This window comes from Anser brachyrhynchus (assembly GCF_964034855.1).
Source record: "Anser brachyrhynchus genome assembly, chromosome: 3".
Lineage (NCBI taxonomy): Eukaryota > Metazoa > Chordata > Aves > Anseriformes > Anatidae > Anser > Anser brachyrhynchus.
Window position 1 is genome coordinate 78353487 of NC_137696.1, and position 20163 is coordinate 78373649.

Sequence of the window (20163 nt, forward strand, 5' to 3'; positions counted from 1 at the left end):
AGCCGAGCCGAGCACACAGGGGCATTTGCATTTTAATACATTAGCACTTTTTAAACGCCGCCGCGACCAGCACCGCCTTTCGAGCCGCGCATCCCCAAGCAGGGATCTGGAGAACCCTTGCAGCAGGGGCCGGCCGTGCCTCCTGCCCCGTGCCCGGGCTGCCCCAGCACCTCCCAGCCGCCCCTCAGCGCCCTCCACACCCGGTGTTAGCAGGGAGGGCTCCCCCCCGGCTGCCGCCGCCCTTCCCCGCCCCGGCACGGAGCCTCGGGAGGCTTCACCCGCTCGCAGCTCTGCCCCGGCCGCTTCTCCCCTTCGTCGCCCGGCTCCGAGGCGGGCGCCTGGCCTCGTTGAGCCGAGCCCCGCCACTCACCGCCCGGCCCGGCGCTGCTGCCCCACGCCGCGCCGCTAGCCCGGCGCCGGCCGTCTGCCCGCTCCGCTCCGCTCCGCCTCGCCTCGCCCCGGCCCGCCCCGGCCCGGCCCGCCCCTACGCCGCGGGCAGCGGCTCCACCTGGCCGGGCACGGCGCTCAGCCTTCGCGGCGGGGCGCTGCCGAGCGCCTGAGCCGAGCCGGGCCGGGGGAAGGGACACCTGAGGGCGGCCGAGCCCGGAGCGCCGGGGGCCGGGCTGCAGGGGGTGGTGGCGGGGGTGGCCCCGGCCTGGGCGGCGTGAGAGTGACTCCGCGGCCTCGTGGTGCCGGCGCTCTCCCCGGGCGCTCAATTAGTATTGAATGTTTAACGAGGGCTGAACTAGTCGTCTTCTAATTAAGGCTTAATGACTTCTGTGAAGTGGAACAGCCTCGACAGGAAGGACCACGCCGCTCTCACGCGGGCGCTTCTGAGGGCCCCGCGCGGGGGCGGCGGAGACAACAGGTCAACCGCCCACAGCTAGTCTGGGCCTCCGGCTACTGAAGAAACCGGGCGTTTTTTACGCTTCCTCCTCCGGGTGAAAAAGCAGCAGGTTATTTATTTTTGCATCATCAGCAGGCCAACGACTGGCCTCGAATAAAAACTCCTCCAAGCGGGAGTTATGAAACGTGGTCTCGGTTCCTGGGGAGCCCCGATCTACTACTGGCGAAGCGATGTGCAGCAACTAAGCTTGCCCAAGCACATGAAAAAATGCAGAAAACCTCAAACGAGGAAATTCATATGTATAGTTAGCATATCATACTGCAACCAAACAAAAATACCTGTGACCCTCTGTCTTTGCCCACCTTTCTTAAGCGTTTTGCTCATACAACTGGTAAGCAAGTGTACCAGCAACAACATCTTGAGTCTGCACGTAAAGGTCTTGTCCCCAGTGCCTGTCAAATAGCCAAGTCAATGAACATAACCCCGACTTCATGTTTGTTTCTCCTAATTTGTTTTTGTGTGTGTGTTTAGAGTTGATGAAATAATCCGCAAATGAGAAAATTTCGTGTCGTTTGTCCCTTCATTAATTTCTTTAAACCAGTAGACCCAAAACACTCCAAGAGGAATGTCAAGGACTGCATAAACTTCATACAGCTCAGACAGTTAAAGTGCTTTTGTGATAACAAAAACAACTACAAATTTCCCTATATCTGATACAACTATCATGAGTAATGCAGCCCAATTACTATCTAATTTCTTGACTCTACGTATGTATTGCCAGTACTAGCTAATTATAGAGAAGGTATAAAGAGACAGTAATGAACATTGCTAGCTAAAAAACAGTAATAATGTGAAATTTGCACAAACACTTAACGCAAGCCAATAAGCAATGAGTAATACTGTCTGAAAATTCATAGTAATTGCAAGTGTGAGGAGGATGCACTACGTTAGTCATATTCAAAACTGCTAAAATACCAAAATAGGGGAAATTTAACTTTATTATGGTGTCAATCTGCATCTTAATATTTGACTGAATAATAGTTGCCAGTCCTCTAAATTAGTTGGGATTGCATTATCAACCTGACAGTCATTACACTTGCAGTCAACCTTTGGGTTTGCAAGATTACACTTGGAAAAAATTAGTTATTTGAACTGTGGATCTGGATTTCTTGCTTCCCAGCAGTTGATTTTCATAAAGTCCATGGGAACTTAATTATCTTTGAGACGTCTCCCCCTTTCAAACGTACTTTAAACTGTCCAACAAGTTCAAAAGGTGTTGGATGGAAGGGAGGAGGGACAGCCAGCCAGTCCAGTCACATAAGCCTTGTTTCCTCAGGGAACGAGGCTAGAAATTTTTGCTTGATCTTGAAATAGCTGCCCTATGTAAACTGTTTTGAAGTAATTTCTTCATACAAAGTACTTTAATTATATACAGCTCTTTCAAAACACATAAAAGGCCAGGCACTTGCCCTGAAGAGCTTGTATTTTAACTGAGATAAATGTAGATGAGCCAGTATTGCCAGTGCAAGAGGGCACAGAGACCAGGGTTCTCAAGATGCGAGAACATGGGGCCCAACCTGACAGAACAGAGCAAACAAATACTTGATTTTCAGAGGGCAAGAAGTATCCTTTCGCTGCTGAACAGGCTTCTTCAATGTGTTTCAGCTTAAGCATTCTTAACCTTGAGAAATTAGCCATTTCAGAAATCCCTGATCAAAGGCTTTGGCAGTGGCAACTTTTTAAAAAAGGAGAGAGAGAGAGAGAGAGAGAGAGAGAGAGAGAGAGGAGTTGCCTACTCTTTCCTTGGACAGAATGCAGGAAGGTGTTTCAAGTATACTGCATGAATCTTTAAAGCTCTGTTCTAATCTGAAAGCAAAATGCCTTCTTCTTAACCAAGAAATGTAAATCTTGTTTGTATTTATATTCATACCTGTTTATGTTAGCATCAAAATATTTCCTCTGTTTTGGGCTGGTTATTTTTTCTCATTAGCTAATGTAAGCTGCCACAACCAAACCCCTAATTTAACAAAGTAATTAAACATGTGCTTTGCTGGTCTCCAACGGATAGAAAGCATAAGCAACTTTGACTGATTTGTTGAATCAGAACTTCAGGCTGTGTCTTGAGGGATCAATTGGTTGTTAGTTTGTCAGATTAGTTCATCTGAGTCAATTGAATATGACTGAAAACACTTCTTAGAGCATGTGTTACTGAAAAAAAAAAAGTATTTTTACTAGTCATTAGAAATTCTGTGGTAGCTAATAGGTGGAAATACATAGTGTGAACAGTTCTGCAAATTAAACGTGCGTTTGCTAGTGTATGTTCACTTTCAGTAGGAAAAAAAGCAACAAACAATATTTAGTGAAAAGTAGGTTTGACCTCTGTTGTTCACTAGAAGACCATACATAACTAGATTTCAATTAACGTGCAAACTTTAGATAGCCTTCTATATTGAACAATTCTAACAATGTACGAGCCTTCCAATTTCGTATTGGAATGCCAGGAATTTGGGATCTCTTCAAATCATAATGTCATAATTCTCACAATCATGAGAAACAGAAAGCCTGACTTCTAGCAGTCATGTGATACCCCAAGAAGTGCATTAGCCAAAAACATTTAAATAAATAAGCTATAACTCTTCAGGCTCTAGCATTCTGCACAGTGACTGAGACTCAAATATTCAATGCTTGCAGCGCCAGGCTTCGTTAGGCTGAAAATTCTGCTGGAGTATTGCTAGCACAATGTGCTATGAAAGTAGTAGGAGGAAAATTGGAAAGAAGTCTGTACAAATAAAAGCTAAGGGAGAAAAGTCTGAGCAGCACAAGATCCAGTCAATTCCCTGCTTCCAGTCCTACAGAGAGAAGATTTCATGCCACTCTCCCACTTCCCAGGTGAGTGCCCTAACTACTGAGAGAGGGAGCTGTAGACAGAAATAAAAGCTTGCTGCTTTTGCTTGTGTTCCTATATAAAACGCATGGGAAAAAAATAACAAAGCATTTGATCTGATTTTTTTTTTTTAATTTACTGAGGGGAAAAAAAAGAAAGCAATTTATTTCAAGTTAACCTAAGTGATTTCTACTCTTAACCAGTTACCTTACCATCAGTAAACTAGATTTGAGTTACTTCAGTTCAGTAAAATATTTTTCCCGGTTTATGCTGACCCTTCACAACGCCACAGAAGAAAGCTTACTTTCTTTAAAAGTAAGACTATGTTCCTCTAACCCACACATTGCCTTCCTCCATGTAACAAAAGTTTGGCACACACACACTAAACATTTTTAGAATTTCTTTTAATGTATCAGATTTGAGGTTGACAGTTTCCTCCTCAGAGGCAGAGAAAGAAATGCACTGTAAATTTAACAAGTCCATCTGAGCATGGAATTTACTCCCTCCCTCTTCCAGCTCTTTGACTGGTATGCTTATATAGGATAGAAACAGCAATAGCTGGATTTTAAACAGTTTCACTTTTACCTGAGCTCTGTATAAAGGGAACGTAGTTAAATTGATTGGGGAACTTATCTGAAAAACCAAGGAGCGATAAATACAAGACTGTTGAGCAGAGTGAAGTGAAATGAACAGAATTTTTCCTAATAGTCATATTTTCCCACAAACTATTTATGTATCCTATTTTCCACTAAGGAAGTTTTAGCAAAGCAGTTCATGTAATCAAGAGAACAGGACCTATTTCCAATTTATTTTTTCAGTGTATAACTACATTTTTAGTTCAAACGTAAAAATTGACCATTTTGTAACAGCATACAGAATAATGAGAATTATTAATTAATGAGAATTGAGCCTATAGATTTAACTGATTTTTTGAAAGAAAATACTCAGCTCAGGAAGCATAAATATAAGTGTAAGTCCGGTATTATTTCTTAGGTGCCAAAAGGAGTGATTTAGAAGAACAACAACAACAAACAGTAAGCCTGAAAGAAGCAAATCATGCAAAATCAAATAAATAGAAATACTTCTACAAAGCTCAGCAAAGGCAAAGAAACACAAATAAAAATTGAACAGATCCTTACATCAGTATTTAGGAAAGGAATTTGATAAAAAAAAAAAAAAAACAACAGACAGGCTTGTCAGAAAAGACATGCCTGTTCCCATCTCCTCTTCCCCAAAGCTAGTTATTTCCATACACAAAAATCCTTACCCCCTCCCCTTCTGTCAACAGCAGCATCTGTTATTTAAAGAGACACTCTATAAAAATATTGGAGATCAAATTGATTTCATGATTTTAAAAAATTAATCGTGTAGGAACCCAAAGATTTCTAGTGGGGTTTAAGGGAAAAAAGAAGAGTACCGTTCGCCTTACCATGATGGTGATAATTCTTTTTGCTGTTTACAGAAGAATAAACAAACTATGGTGTGTGAGATGCAGTCCTGTGTGTCATTAACCAAACCCTTTTTTTTTCTCAGCAATCCTCCCACGCTTTAACCCCTTCTTTCTTCTGGCAGCACTCAGTTAAAAACAAGCAAAAAAGGAAGTAGTGTCTGAAATGAGTCTTTCCAACTGATAAGTCATTTGGCAGACAAATTATAGCTATGAAAGGGACTCAATTAGAGGATAGTAAGAAGAGCTGCAGAGGGGTGGCAGCAAGTCCTTCAGCAAGCTCCTCAACAGACGCAGAGAACCTGTTGCGAAGAGCTCTGAAGTTAGTGTTGGGCAAAAGCCTCACATGCATTAATTAACATGCAATACTAGAATGTAGATATGCAACACCAGGAAAAATATACCACACACGTTGGTTCTCACAAGCTTGATTCAAGTTTTCTCATCCACATTTAAGATGGCTAAAGAAAAAGAAAATCACTTCTGCCTTTATACAGATTCAAGAGATTGATTTATACAGGCAACCCTGGTTCTCCACCTTCCTGAGCTGGTATATTAATTTTGCATTTTTCTAGGGTATCAAGAAAAAATGAAGCTAAGAAGGGATTTGAAAAAGCAGAAAACAAGCAGCACCAAAAGTACAAGCAGGAATCATTCAACATTAAAGAACTGAGAGAACATTTAAACTTTCCTGAACTTGGAAGGCATCCAGAAATAAAATTATATGCAAAAAAAATAGCATTAACATAAATTATAGTAGTAGTAATTCTCCGTGTTTGAATGTAGGAGAAGGTGAGAAAGCTTGATATTAGTTAACCTCACATCTTTGCTCTCAGCATTTCTAGCCTTGGTGCTGGGTCAGAGCTGTACCATTAGATAATCAGTCTAAAGACTCAGAAAGACATCACCTCTTTTGAGGTAAAGAGTGAAAATAAACCTATATTATCTGTGTTTCATTTTAAGATACAGGAACTTGAAAGTGCCTGTCTGTTAAACAATAGAGGACAAATGGCGAAAGCATTTTGGAGGGGAAGAGACAGTGGCTTGGAAGTCTCTTTGGTCTCTGGAACCAGAAGACACAACTAATAAATACAACCCATTTCCTTTTGTTTCTTAATTCTGAATGTAGTTCAGAAAGATAATGAATCTGATGTGTAAATGTTTTTGCATTCACTGTAGGTCCCTTTCTCCTGTTTTGTGAGAAGGCACGGTATCTTGTCACTAACTCTAAATAGTTTGTTGGTAAGTATGGGTTTAACATAAACTGTCTAATTTAGACCGATAGCTCACCGTAACACTTCCCAATTCTTTATAGATTAACTATTTATGTGTAATTACTGGAGATAGGAAACGGGTTTCTTTTGCTCCACATCTAAGCGTGTCTGTGTGACAGACTAAGCTATGAATGTCTGGAAATCAGTTCTTTCTTAAGCACCATCAAATGCTGCTCTTGATCTCTTCCCTTTGCTTTCATGTAAAATTGTTGCTGTCAGTAGGAGCTTCACAGTTCTGAAAGTACATGGCATTTGAACAAGCTTTGCAACATTTCAGGGCATGTACAAGAACCTCATAAAAGTATCAGTAAATTCTATGGGCAACCAAAAGTCAGCTACTTTTTAAAAATGACAAAAAAAACCCTGCAGTTTTCACTAGTGCCACCAAGCTTACAGTCGGTCAAAAACCCGCAAGTTAGGTCAGCTAAAAATGCACAAGTGACAACTCACTATGTTTTCCATTCTGTATCTTGCTAATCAAAGAAAAGGCATTTTAAGTAGCAGTCTGGATTTCTTTGCTAAGCACAGAGTAAAGTTGATGTGTATTCCCAGAAAGGGAGTCCTAGAAAGGTCCTGGAGACCTACAAAACTGGACGTGGTCTTGGGCAAGCGGCTCTGGGTGTCCCTGCTTGAGCAGGGGCTTGGAGCAGGTGGCCTCCAGAGGTCTCTTCCTACCTCGGCCATTCTGTGTATGTGTGTGATTCTGAAATCAGGCACACTGAAAACACTTTCTCAGGAGAGTTTATACATTTTTACATTAAATGATTATTGGGCAAAGAGGAAGTAATCCTAAGGAGCCACAGATATTATTAGCCTTTGCCAAACACTGCACTGATGTGGCCACCCTGCGCTGGCTAACTGAGCTGGCTCCTCCTGGGCTAGCATAGGCATCTCAATGCGATTCTGCATCTAATGCACTCCCATGCTCAACCTGCTGTTAGCTAGCCCTGAGTGCTCAACAGATGAAGGATTTAGGGTGGCTCACTCTCTGCTTGCACTATGTAGGAAAGCTAAATCCTTGCAGTTCTAATTCAGTCTAGGGAAAATACGCCTAGGAGTAGTTTAAGTAAAACACCCAAGTGTTTTAGTCCTTCACTGGCACTAGTCCTGAATACCTAAAGATAACTTGTGATGTCATGTGGAACTTGGAAAAATGGTGTTCCTTTCACTGTGTGAAATGGACTGAAACAATACCTAGGAAACTGAAAGTCCTTTTGCTAGCATCACAACGTTTTTCCCCAGCTCAGGCACTGTAGAAAACAGGCTGTCAGAGGCACACAGGGCAAGAGACAGAAAGCTGTCCTACTAAGCGCTGCTTTGTTATTGCAAGGCTGTAAAACTGCAAAAGAATAAAGACAAATTGGACTGCAAATTGGACTGCTAATCTGACCAAGCCCAAATTTCATAAAGCTAACAACAAAGAGAACCGCATGTTTGGCATGCTTGCTTTGGGAAGTAGATGTGACGGTCCTGAAATAGGAAAAAGTCACTGTGTGTATGTTTACGACTGAAAACGATCCAGGAGGATGAAAAATGACAATATTTAATCAAAGTGTATTTAAATGTGAAATTAATAGAATCTCTCTTCTCCACAGACAGTCTCATTAAATAGATAAAAATCATGCAACGTAACTTCCATTACAAATTATCCCAGGGTACCATTTGGGATCTTTAAACAAACAGAACCTTTCAACTGAATTGTGTCTCAAGTCAACCCCCCAGTATGAAGGCAGCCAGTGCAGCAGGTGCTTTGGAAAATCTGGGCTTGATAGTCTATGTGCTTCAAAGAGGCCTCTTCTAAAACGTAAGAAGTGTTTACATCCCTTGATAACTTCTTTGATGTACAGAGTTTTCATCTTGCACAGATGAAGAGTATTAACTACAGGGAACTATTATTACTAAAATACCTTATCCTGACTTCATAAAAGTGGCCGGACATCTCATTTTACATTTGAATTACAATGTTATAAATGTTATAATTTAGTGTTTATTCTAAATAACAGTGTTCACCTGAGGCTCCCAGAATTCCCTCAAACTAATTATTATAATAATTGTCACAGAGAATTGCCTTATTATTAATTACAGTAAACTTTATAAAACCAGTACAGAGAAGATAGGAGTGACTCAGGACCCACTGGTTCCCTGCAGTGGGCAAAAATTAAATCAAGTGGAATACTCTTGCAAACTCTTTGCTCTTAATCCCACGATTATATCAGTATCACTTAATATTTACCACTAAGCAACAGAAACTTCTAAGAGAACTTTATAATGAAATGCACTTATATTCTTAGGTATGTTTATATTAGGCTCCAAACAGATGTAATTATTATATAAAACATTAAAATAAACAATATGTACCTGTCCAGAAAATAGATATATTATTACTTCTGAAGAAAAAGGGAGATGCGTGTTTTCCTGCTATTATGGATCTGTTATTACAGACATGCTGCATTAACCTACTGTGCACACAGACTACTAAATGTTAACTGATAAAGAGATGTACCTACAGCTGCATTTGAATCTCACTGGTATTACCAGTGGATAATTGGATGAGTGTTCAAATTCCTACCTGGTATTCTTATAAAGAGGAAAAAAAAATCAGGTGCATGTGTATTTTTTGATTAAGAATAATGTAATAGGGAATTGCATCAAGCTAATTTAAGCTCTGCAGGTCACAAATACCAACGTTTCCAGGAAATGTCAAGAAATACACAGGATTATTGATTCCACACTTCAATTTCTGCATAAAGATATTAGTTTGGACACTGGCCAATCCAGCACGCTCTGGGACTGCATTGGTGCCTGTGGCTTAGAACAAAGAGGCATTACGAAGAGGCACTTTTTGAGTTAACCATTAAAAGCAGGAGGGTTAAGCAAATACAGTTTTAACTACCAGAGTTACTGTGTGCGGCCCAAACTGACTGAGAACCTTTCTAAATAACATCTGGTAAAAGCACTGCTCCCTTAGCAGCTCTGGGAGGACCACTTTGCACGAGCCCACTCCGCTGTTCCTCAGTGCCTGAGGCCACAGGAGGCACCTGGGACAGCCTGGTGAAAACCTGGGAGGCTGCAAGTGCTTCCTGTCCACAGAAACAAGGAGCGTGTGTGTTCTCTCCTGTTCCTACTCCACCACTCCCCTCCTACGCCTTCCTGGCAGCTGGCTGGGAAGGGGTGGGAAGAGAAATCTCTGCTACGCCGTGCAGCTTCCCCCAGCTACCTAACCTTTTTGTCTGCAAGTGACTCCAGCTTCTGTCTCTGCTGCAACTCGGGCTTTCCCAGCCAGCCACACGAGGAGCCTGATGAGTCTCTTCTGAACAGCAGCCAGCAACAGGCAGGGTGAGCTGCTCTGTCGCTGGGCAGCTGCTTAGAAAAAATAGGACACAAAATGTATATACCTTTCTCATGTTTGGAAAGTTGTTTTTTTTTTTTTTCTTTCCTGTTTTTTTTTTTTTTTTTTCCACCTCCAGGAGCCGTAAACTTATACGTTCAAAATTAAGTCCTACATGCCAACGAAAAAACCAGACCCTCAGCATTCCCAGAAGCAAAATAATCAAAACTCCTCTGGAGAAGAAGGGAGGTGCATATTCAGAACTACCACTGATAAGCCTTCTAAAAATCACAAGTTTCTCGAGAAGAAATACCAAAATGTAAACAGATCTGGATGTCCTTTTTATCTAAATACTGGTTTCTAAACATTTACCATGTAGTTTGTTCAGATTTTTCAAACTTCTCAACAGCTAGGCTCTTCAATCCCTATATTCCTCCTAGACAATACTCTTTTTCAGCAAATATACTTTAGAAATAAATAGGTAAAATGAGAAGAAAAAAATGGGGGGAGGTGAAGATGGGAAAAGGAAAGAGGTTGTACTTTTGCTTGCATGTCATAAGGTGTAATTTAGAGGAAATTACCTTGTCATGTCCCATTGTAAAAAGCAACGTTTGTAGAGTAAAACATTATATTCTATTTAAATTTTTAGATACTGTTTGCAACCACAACAAACTCAAAACTTATCTGTTGAAATGTAACCCACTCTGCTTTTGAAAATTATCTGAACAAAGCTAGTTTGTAGGAATAGAATTATTTTTAAATCTCTAATTCTCACTGAAACAGATTAGGCAATTCTTTATTAAAGTGGATCACTCTTTCCACTCGCAGATCTCGAGCTATGGCAGACTGAGTGCTTGTTTTAAAGGGATAAGTGAAGAAGCATTCCAGCATATTCACTGTAATTCGGTTCTCAGGACAATAAAACCAGAAAGATGAAGTTTTTCGTGACTGCCCTGTGCAAACCCATTATTATACTGCAGTTGGAACTGCAGAGCAGTAAATTACACATGTATCATTTATGTACATGCACACACTTTCCTAGTTGTCCCATACACTATATAGAGTATAAAAGAGCAAAAGCCTGGTCAGGAGGAGTGAACTCTTACTAAAAGCTTTGTGTTGCAATCTTTGCAGATCTGAGGGTGCACAGGTGTGCTGTGGATATGCTGAGCCACCTGATCACGTACCATGGCAAAATGGAAATACGGTTACACCCTGAGAGAGAGCACAGCTGGCTGCCAAGGTCCCGAAAACCTTTCCAACACATTGCACAAGTGTGGAAGTGGTACAAGAAAAGCATGATGCAAAGCAGTCTGCAGCTCTCCGCACGGATCACTACACAATAGCCTCGCATGGAGGCCGGAGACAAACTCCCAGTGATACAAACAGCAACTTCACAGGACTGTACTTACCGAGGGAGAGAAAAGGGAGGAGTATGCCCTTTGGGAAGAAGGTGGAAAAGCGCCTGGTGTCATCCTAACAAAGACTTACATGGTAGCATGAGCAACGCCAGTGGGATGTTGAAATGCTACCCAGCTGGGTGTTTGGCATGATGATACACGAAGGTGGGGTAGATAAACGGTGCCCACTGATAACGCTGGACTGCCCAGCGTGTGCTCCCGCGTCACCATTACCAGGCTCATTACGCACGGTCCATATTTGATCACTGACGACAGACCTCCTCACTGCTTTGCAAGGCATGAATGGCTCACTGCTTAGGGACAGGCTGCATATTATTCAGTGCTTCGGTTCTGAAGAACTCAGCACTATCAGACATTCTGGATGACTGCTCGTGTGGCTGCCTTTTAAGCAGTCGCTAACCATCTCTAACACATTTTCACCCATTGCATCTCCTAAATTTCTTCACAGCATCACATGGAGCGTGTAATAACTAAAATGAAATTAAATTCCTAGCGTAGCTCAACACAAAGACTATGTGTGATGCAACTCTAACGTGAAGTTGGACATGGATTCTTTATAATTCTCTTGTTTCAAGGCAGATGTGTTTTAAGTGTTTGGAAGGAGAGTGCTCTCAGTGACATCTGTCTTAAGTTGCCAGCCTAGAGTAAATAAATGTATGTTGTCTGATACATGTTAATGTTTTTTTCTTTTAAACTGCATGTAAGATGTTTTCAAGGACTCTCTCAACCAGCTGCAAGAACTGGACATAACCTAGAGGTTATTTTTAGGAAATAAGAGAGCTGGTGTCTTAAGCCAGGTTGCAAATAGCAAAATCAAAACCTTTTAAAGTTAATACAGGAATGAATTTGTGGTTCAAATGGGGATAAAAGGTATAACAAGCTGGGAATATGGAAAAAAGTGGAATGACAAGGAAATTGCAATGATGCCATCCGTCTAGTCAGCAGAACGGTATTTTATTAAGCAGAGAAGTAATTGGCGTTGAGCAATGCTCAGAGAGCTTCTGTCACAGATAGCTGAGAACCTCTCTTGTGCTCTAATTACCTCTAAATTTCAAGAGGTTTTGGAAGATAAAAGGATGAGCAAGTCTTCAGTGTGCTGTGTTACAAAGCCAATTCATAATAATCAGATAGTTTTGTAGCGCACCTGGTGTCCAAGCATTTTGATATCTGGAATTCTCAGAATTTTGGTCTCTCCCTACACAGTACATATGACTGAACACATATAACTGACTGCTGGATTCCTCTGCCTTCATTATTAATAAATACACTTGAATAGAGGGCACCTAGTCATTTTTTCTGTGAAAGAACCATAGTTTTGTATCAAGGGCTCTCTGCTGCAGTGCTATCTATGGTTGCTGTGTCCTGGGAAATCTAGGCAGAATGATGATTAACCAAAGGCATGTATTATTATGGATACACTTAACTCAGTAATTCTTAACTCTCTTGTATACCTCACATCAATCATGCTTGACGGAAAATTCTAGTATGCATGGCTTACATTTCTGGGGATGCAATTACCACAGTAGTTCTTCTAACCAGAGACAAAATAAATCAGATCTGCATTAAGACCCCATTGGTAGAGTCCTAGAGAAGCGCAGCAGCTTACTGCATCTTCTGAACACTCCTGCTTTGGTTTTGATATCTTTCCTATCTGCTATGAATTTAATCTACAAACAAGTAATTACTGTTACTTTGGTTTGGGCGTTCTTTGGTTCCATCCTTTCTTTCTCTCCTCTCTGGTATCCCTGTTGTGCCCTCTCCCTCTCTTACTTAGGCCCTGACAAAGCACAGACACAGATAAAGCAATGAAGTGCAATCATCAGAAGCAAAAGTGCCTAATGTACACAGATTCATAATGTTTATCTTTTTTTTCTTTATTGCAGACATGATATCTGAGTTCCGCCAGCCTGTGAAACATCGCCAGTGTTGACTTACAGCTGCAGGTGACTGTCCTGCTGTCCTACAGGTACACTGGTACCCATGCGCTATGAGAAGTGTACAGGGGCTTTGCTACTTCTCTAGTTTTTAGTGTGAATGCTAAGAAATATTTATATTAAAAGACAGTACCATAAGTTATTTAAGCTGAAAAAATTAACAAAAACGTAGTTCAGTCTTCCTCAGCTACTTAGCACTGTTCTTTAGGAAGACCTGGCCAACATCCTATTTAGGAAGAAAAGGACAACATGTGGGTTCTTGCTAGCAGGTGGTATTACATAATGGCTGTCGGTACATGCTGGGGCCAGTTTTGCCTTGTCTACATGACACTGAGCATCCTTTTCTGTCAGATATACTCATGTTAGTCAACACTGCTATTACATCTGTAGACCGTGCTCTTAAATATTCTCTTAATGGAAAGCCTACTGACAGAACCTATCTCCAAGTTACTCTCCCTGCAGTCCTTTGTTGATCTTAACACTTTACCAGATCATTTTGGGTTACTGGTTTATGACACTACTCACCAAATACTGTTGAAAAGTAATTTAAGATACAGTGGCTTCTCTGAGCACCGGTGTCTGTGGGAGACATCGGTGTGACTTAAGTGGTCACCTTTTAAATTCTGTCCCAGTTCTGTACGTTCTGGCTTCCATGATGACTTCAGTATTATTTACATTTTGTTTCTTATTGGTTGTTGTGTTGTTGGTTTTTTAATTATGAATTGCATATTTATCAACTAAATCATTCTGAAAGAATATTTCAGTATTAATCATCTCGAACTATTGCAAAACATAGCATGACTCAGAGCTAAGCATCCTATAAAAACTTTAAAAGTTTAAACAACAGACAGAGCAAATTAAATATTTGCCAAGTGTAGTATAAATCCTTTGTCAACCATATAAGAAATGCTGGCAGGGCTAGGACAAAATGAGGCATTCTTTTTCCCTTCCCACATCTCTCCACCCTACTCAACTGGTTTGGTTTGAAAATTTGATTACTTTTTTTTTTTTTTTTCCTCCATGAATTTCAAAGCAAAGACTTCAGTGCTCTTTCCCTATTAACATCACTTTCTTGCCCAAACAACAGTATGGTTGAAGCCTAAGAATAGGTACAAATTACATAGATAGGATAAAAGGAAAAAAAAAAAAGCAACTCAGATGAACTATTATAACTTTCTCATGTTTTCCTAGACTTTTTGACCACAATAAGGAATTATGTGCTGGGCAGCCAGCACAATAACATCCTATTAAAATCCATATTATAAGCCACACAGACAATGAATAATGTAGCCATTCTAAATTTTGTCAAGAGAACTCTCATGTGATCCATGCTTCATCACATTTGATCTTTTTCCATTCTCTCTGTACACTGTTCGCTTCAATTCATATAAATACATCAGGAGGGTGATCCCAAATCCATGGCTCATGGAAAACTTCCCCCAAATTTTAATAAAGCCATACATACATGCAAATATATATAAATCCATCTATGTATATAAAAATATAAATAAAATTCTTATATCTACTCTAGCCTATAAAAATCTCTATTGCTGTATTTTTGGTTCACTTAAAGCACAGAAATTTATTTCTCCAGGTTTCCCATAAATTAGTGCCTTAGAGGCCCACTGCATGCAGGTGGCTGTCAGAGACAAATCTGGTTATTTACAGAGGTTAAAAGTTATGCTTTAAAATTTAAAACATGGGAGGCTACTCTCTTCTCTGCCGGAATGACATTGGGGAGCATCATGTTTAAAAAGTAGCCCTACTGGAGTAAGTACAAGCATGATTATTTGAAAAGGGAGTAAGTAAATGCCAGCTTTTTGTTGAAGAATATTATGTGGAGATTGTCATGGGATTTTGTACCTATCTTCCTAGTAACAGGGGTGGAAAAAAGAGGAATATGATTCAACTCGTTAAGCCTTGGAGATAGAAAGTGCCATTATTTCAAGGAAATAAGTCACACCCGTCGGGAGGAGGGTGACTGGAAGCATCATGTGGCAGCAATGAATTATCTGCACTGAACACACAGTACTAGTGAGGCGTGAAACCCAGATTTAGTGACCCCTGCTATATTGCCCACACTAGGAATGACAGGAGTTCAACAAGGTAGAGAACACAACGGTTATACTGAAGAAGAGGAAGGAGAAAACAAACAAACACACACAAAAAATACAATTAAAGTACATTACTTGACACAACAGTTGGACATAAATGTAATTAAGCTGATAGAAACTCCAGCAAGAATTCTGACATCCAGCACAACACTGAGCAGAATATTTTCCCTGATGGCGTTTTTTTTTTCTTTGTTTTGGTAATACAAACAAACTTTGTCCTGCTGCAACATTTACTCCGCTAGGAAGGTATAGCTTATTCCAAACAGTTGAGGACCTATCCAGATTTTAAAAGAGAACAAAACAAAACCAAGAGCAAGCCCACCCCCCCACCTTCCAGTCTCCTCCTTAGTAACTGCCTTGCTGTACCTGCCCTTCAGCTCAAAGGAAGAAAATCCTAAAATGTCATGTAACTTCCCCTTCCCTTTTCCCAAGCGTTTGCACAAAGTAGGTTGTGTGCTTTCTTGATTTTTTTTGTTCTCATCTAGAAAACATACAAAAGCAAATACTCTCGGCCCCTGCATGACTCACTGGTAGGACTTTGGCTATAGGATTTTGTTTAGCTTTTTGATTCCAGGCTGAAGAAGGATTCCTTTTCTTCTTTCTGTCTGAAATTTTGGGAGGAGATTGGTTAACCACTGAAAGGCCGTATCTGTTGAAAACTGTGGTGAACCTTAAGGCAAAAACTTGCTCTCCTCAGGGCAGGCTCCTCTCACCTATCTGCAGACTGATAATTCTGTTGTCCTACTCTTCACCTGCTTTCTCACTTACTTGGTACTGGACGTTTATCAAGCGGCAGTATAAAATGCTTTGCTTGCACAATTTATAACTGGCAGTTTTGTTATTTCTTGAGAAAATAAAGCACTGTAAGGAGAAACACTATGAGGACCTGGGCTGGATTGCTCACGTTACTCTGAGCAAGGCAGAAATGAAATTGAAAAAGTAGATGAAGAATCCCAAACTGAAAATATCCTAGACCTTGACTAGCTTATCATCTTGTAAAACGAGTTAAAGAGCAGGAGGACTTTTGGATCTGTATATCTGCTGTCTCAGGAATATGGCAAAGGCAGTGATAGAATAAACTCATTTAATCCAGTAATTTGACACAGAATCAAAATGGGCTTCCATAGCCACACCTGGGTGTTAGAAGTACTCCACCCAGTTTTCTTAGTTAAATATTCATGTCATAGGACTGAATCTTTGTGTGAAAGGCAGTGGCTGTGTTCAGGTAGCAAGTAGGTGTGAGAACTCTTATCTAGATGGAGAATCCTGAGAAACCTTTACGCAGATACCTGGTTATAGGACTCAAAAAATGACTAATCGACATCTTGATGTAAGAGGAGAGCCAGTGTTAGAGCACACGTATGGGACTGTTAGAAAAAAACTGTTTAGACCTAAATATCCTGCAAGAAGTTTGAAAGTCTAGATTTTTTGTCATCATTGCTCCTAGTGAAGAGGAAATGTACAAATAATGAAGGAATAAAACATTATTTACATTCACTCATTTTACTATCAGCAGAAGGCGATCTAAATTTAAAATTGTTCTTTACAGAAGCAAATACATTTCCTATCAGGAACCTATCAGCTTAAAGCCTGTAAACTGTCTGTAAACTACATAATTTAAGGTCATTTGAGTTTGCCATATTGCAAGTAGGACTCCTCTATTTGTATTGGCATCCATTTTATCCCTATTGAAACTGTATGACTACAAAATACACATTTATCTGTGTTTTAGTCCTCAAATTGAATTATTATTTATTTGAAGAGAACCGAATGCAACAAACATTCAGGAAGTTGCTTCTTCATCCATAGTAAGAGCACTGACCACGTTGCTTTATGAATTTGAACAGCCTTAAAAATATATAAAAAACCTGTCATAAAATCATGGCCATAACTGTCTCCTTCACGTAGTATAGGCAATATGACAGCTCAAATAATCTTCAGTGTGGATCTGCACAGACACTCAAACATAAACAGGAATCTAATCAAGCTGTTTTCCTTCATTTACAGACAAACTCAAAGACATAAAATATTCCTCCTATATAGATCCTCTGAGCAAAACTTGATTGTGCAAACATAACCAAGTACAGAATGCATTACTTGGATAAATGAAAGGAGTAAGCTGTATTTTATAAATCTAGATAAAGAGTACTTTGCAGAACTAACATCTACAAATGTTTTGGCTGTTTTTGTTGTTGTTTCTGTTTTGCTTTTAAGTGTTTAATAGTGTTAACAAACTTTTATTTGCCAAAATAACAAAAGACAAACTGCTAAACTTAATTTCTTTAAAACAAATGTTTTGCATATTAGAAAGCACTGGAAGAGTCAAGAAAATAAAATATATTTTTTATTTTTTATAATTTATTGATTTCTCATAGATCTAGTTGCCCCCAATGATTTAATGAATATATGGTATTTACATATTTAATAAGCGCACTGAAAAAAATGTTCTTGATTGTTATATAGCTGTTATTTTCAGTTGTTCAAATCAGAAGCTTACTATAAAACAATGTGATATATTCCAGACTGCCTTGCAAAGGGAAAAAACGGTGGAAATCTTTGTACAGAACTAGAAATTCATCTGAATCGGCATCAAAGGTATTTGATGAGAGAACAATATTGATATAGAATGACGTAGCTTTTTTTTTGAAAAAGGATGTAGTGAGACAAAATATTTTATCCTTGCAATTTTGGCAATGCAACACTATCAAACAAGTGAATTTAAACATTTTTTAGTTTCTACTGCTTTACCACCACTGTTTATGAAAGTTAAGTAAAAAGAAGAGAGGAAGAAAGGTGCATTGTATATCAAGAAAAGTTGCTGTGAAGAACTAGAATGGGTAAGATGAAGATTTGTTAAACAACTCTGGAAGAAGATGAAAGGTGAAAAACAGGGTATATTATGATAGAAGTTTATTATACACTAGTTAATTGGGTGGAGAGAAGACTGTTTTTTGATCAAGCAAAGGAAGCATCCAAAAGGACAGAACCTGACAGCTTTAATTACTTCTTGGAATTAATTTTATTTTTTTTCTGCTGGAAAAGAAATACACGACAGAGACAGTCCAACAAGTTCTTGGAATATGCTGGGGACAGCTTTTTCTTCAGAAGGTGAAGAAAACTATTAAGGGAGTGGCTATTTTAGATCTTCTGCTGACTAGTAGGCATGAACTGGCTGAGCGGAAGGGAATTTAGGTGAAAGTGAACTTTGTCATTTAGCGATCACTACTACTAAAAGAAAAGGGAAAACAGCAATATATACATTTTTTTTTTCAGAAAAAAAATAAAAGTAAACGAGCTCCAGAGACAGATAAGCAAAGTTTCTTAGGAAGACTGTTTAATTACTAAAAGAATGCAGGAGAGCTTGTCTGTTTAAGTCATTGCTAGAGTCAGGTCTTAATTATCTGAGGTAAAGGGAATAACTTAAATTAGGCAAAAACAGAGGATAATACAAATTAGGCTGTGTAAATTAGTCTGCAAGACTCTTTTTAGTACATTCACCTTTAAAAGGCTTATGAACAGATTTCTGTAGAGAGGAAAGCAACAAAGAGGAGTCTGGTGCAAACAGCTTATGCTCTGTGTCATGCAGTTTTCTACCACTCTCCCACAAGAAGTGCTGAGGGAAGACAGGGTTTCATTAAAGCCCAATCCCCATAATTCATCTGTCATCATCAGTGACTCTACATTATTATACACAATACCAGATTATCCCAATACAAAAGAACTGCTGAATTTTCTCTCTCTCTCTCTCTCGTTCTCCACCCTGATTCCTATGAAAAAGGAAATTAATTAATTAAAAGAAAATTAATTTCCTTGATTTTTTGTATTTAAACCCGACCTTTGTGAGAATTCCTTGCAAGGAGTTAATACACATGTCCATCAAAGACAGTGACACTGTGAACAGAAATTTGTTCTATTGGAAAGCTAAGTCCTCGGCTTCTACTGTAATAGAAATTTCATCCCATTTACAGTACGGCAGCATTTTGCAGTTACATAACTGTGAAGAACTGTGCTCTGTTCACGGGCGTGTTTCCACAGTATCAGTGGAAACAAGATGCTGAATGAGACCACAAGGGATGTTTGGGGTTTACATTACTTGTCTATTCAATTAAAGACCAATGAGCCTTTTCCAAAGGCTTCATACACAAATTATTAGATGAGATTTCCAGGCTTGACCAGACTAGACAAGATATTTATTTGTTTTAAAGACAAAATATTTTAGGTTCTCATCATATATACTCAGATGAATATTAGTTCCACAACCAAGAAAAAAATCAGCTTTTACAATTACTGCACTTTTGTTGAAGTGGAAAAAAAAGTATTTCTCTCTCCATGGTAAGATTAAAATAAAGACAAGAATGGCATTGCACAACCTTGTCTGCAATCTGCAATGAAGTTCTCACATTAGAACAGAAGTAATTAGCATTTTCCCTAGCTTGCTTCCATGCAACAATACTGCTGCCAAGCAAATGAGTAACACTACATGAACTACATCAACACTAGAAAACTAATGCATAGCCATTTCTCCTTCTCTGGAATAAAACTTTACATGGGAAACAGTACAAGTTAAGTGAGAAACTATGAAAGCGTAAGTGCTGTTCCTTTATTATTTGGCTTATATATATTTTATGAACAAAAGGAAAAAGGCATATGGTTTGTGAAAGCTTGTGGAAGATCTCCTCGAGCCATTTCCTTTGTTGGCTGTTCTTGCCAGCTATAGTCATTATGTACCTTCCTTATTTCCGTATATGATATTCATTTGAAAAATTTCCAGTACTTCAAACATAGGTCTTTCAAAGGAGGATTACAATTATACCTAGTGTTAAATTCTGTTTTCAGGTTAGTTGTCCTTTTTATTATATATATATATATATATGTATACACATGCTTTATGTAAACAGATCCTTAGTAGTCTCT

General features: G+C 39.5%; 1 protein-coding gene and 1 long non-coding RNA gene across 3 annotated transcripts in view; one reads left to right on the top strand and one right to left on the bottom strand.

The window, feature by feature from the left end:
* CRYBG1 (crystallin beta-gamma domain containing 1) overlaps positions 1-20163 on the bottom strand; it is a 96493-nt gene that overhangs the window by 42715 nt on the left and 33615 nt on the right. The window contains exon 1 of one of the 2 annotated variants that reach the window (XM_080586953.1): positions 5161-5293. The exons of the other annotated variant lie outside the window; for it this stretch is intronic. Coding sequence (XP_080443079.1) covers positions 5161-5163 — 3 coding nt within the window. The 5' untranslated portion in view covers positions 5164-5293. Of the gene's footprint in view, positions 1-5160; positions 5294-20163 lie in introns of those variants that run through there. 2 annotated transcript variants of the gene reach the window in all.
* LOC308192926 lies at positions 575-20159 on the top strand. Its single transcript, XR_013949227.1, has 3 exons — positions 575-3736; positions 6358-6420; positions 9124-20159. It is a non-coding gene; the product is annotated as an uncharacterized lncRNA (long non-coding RNA).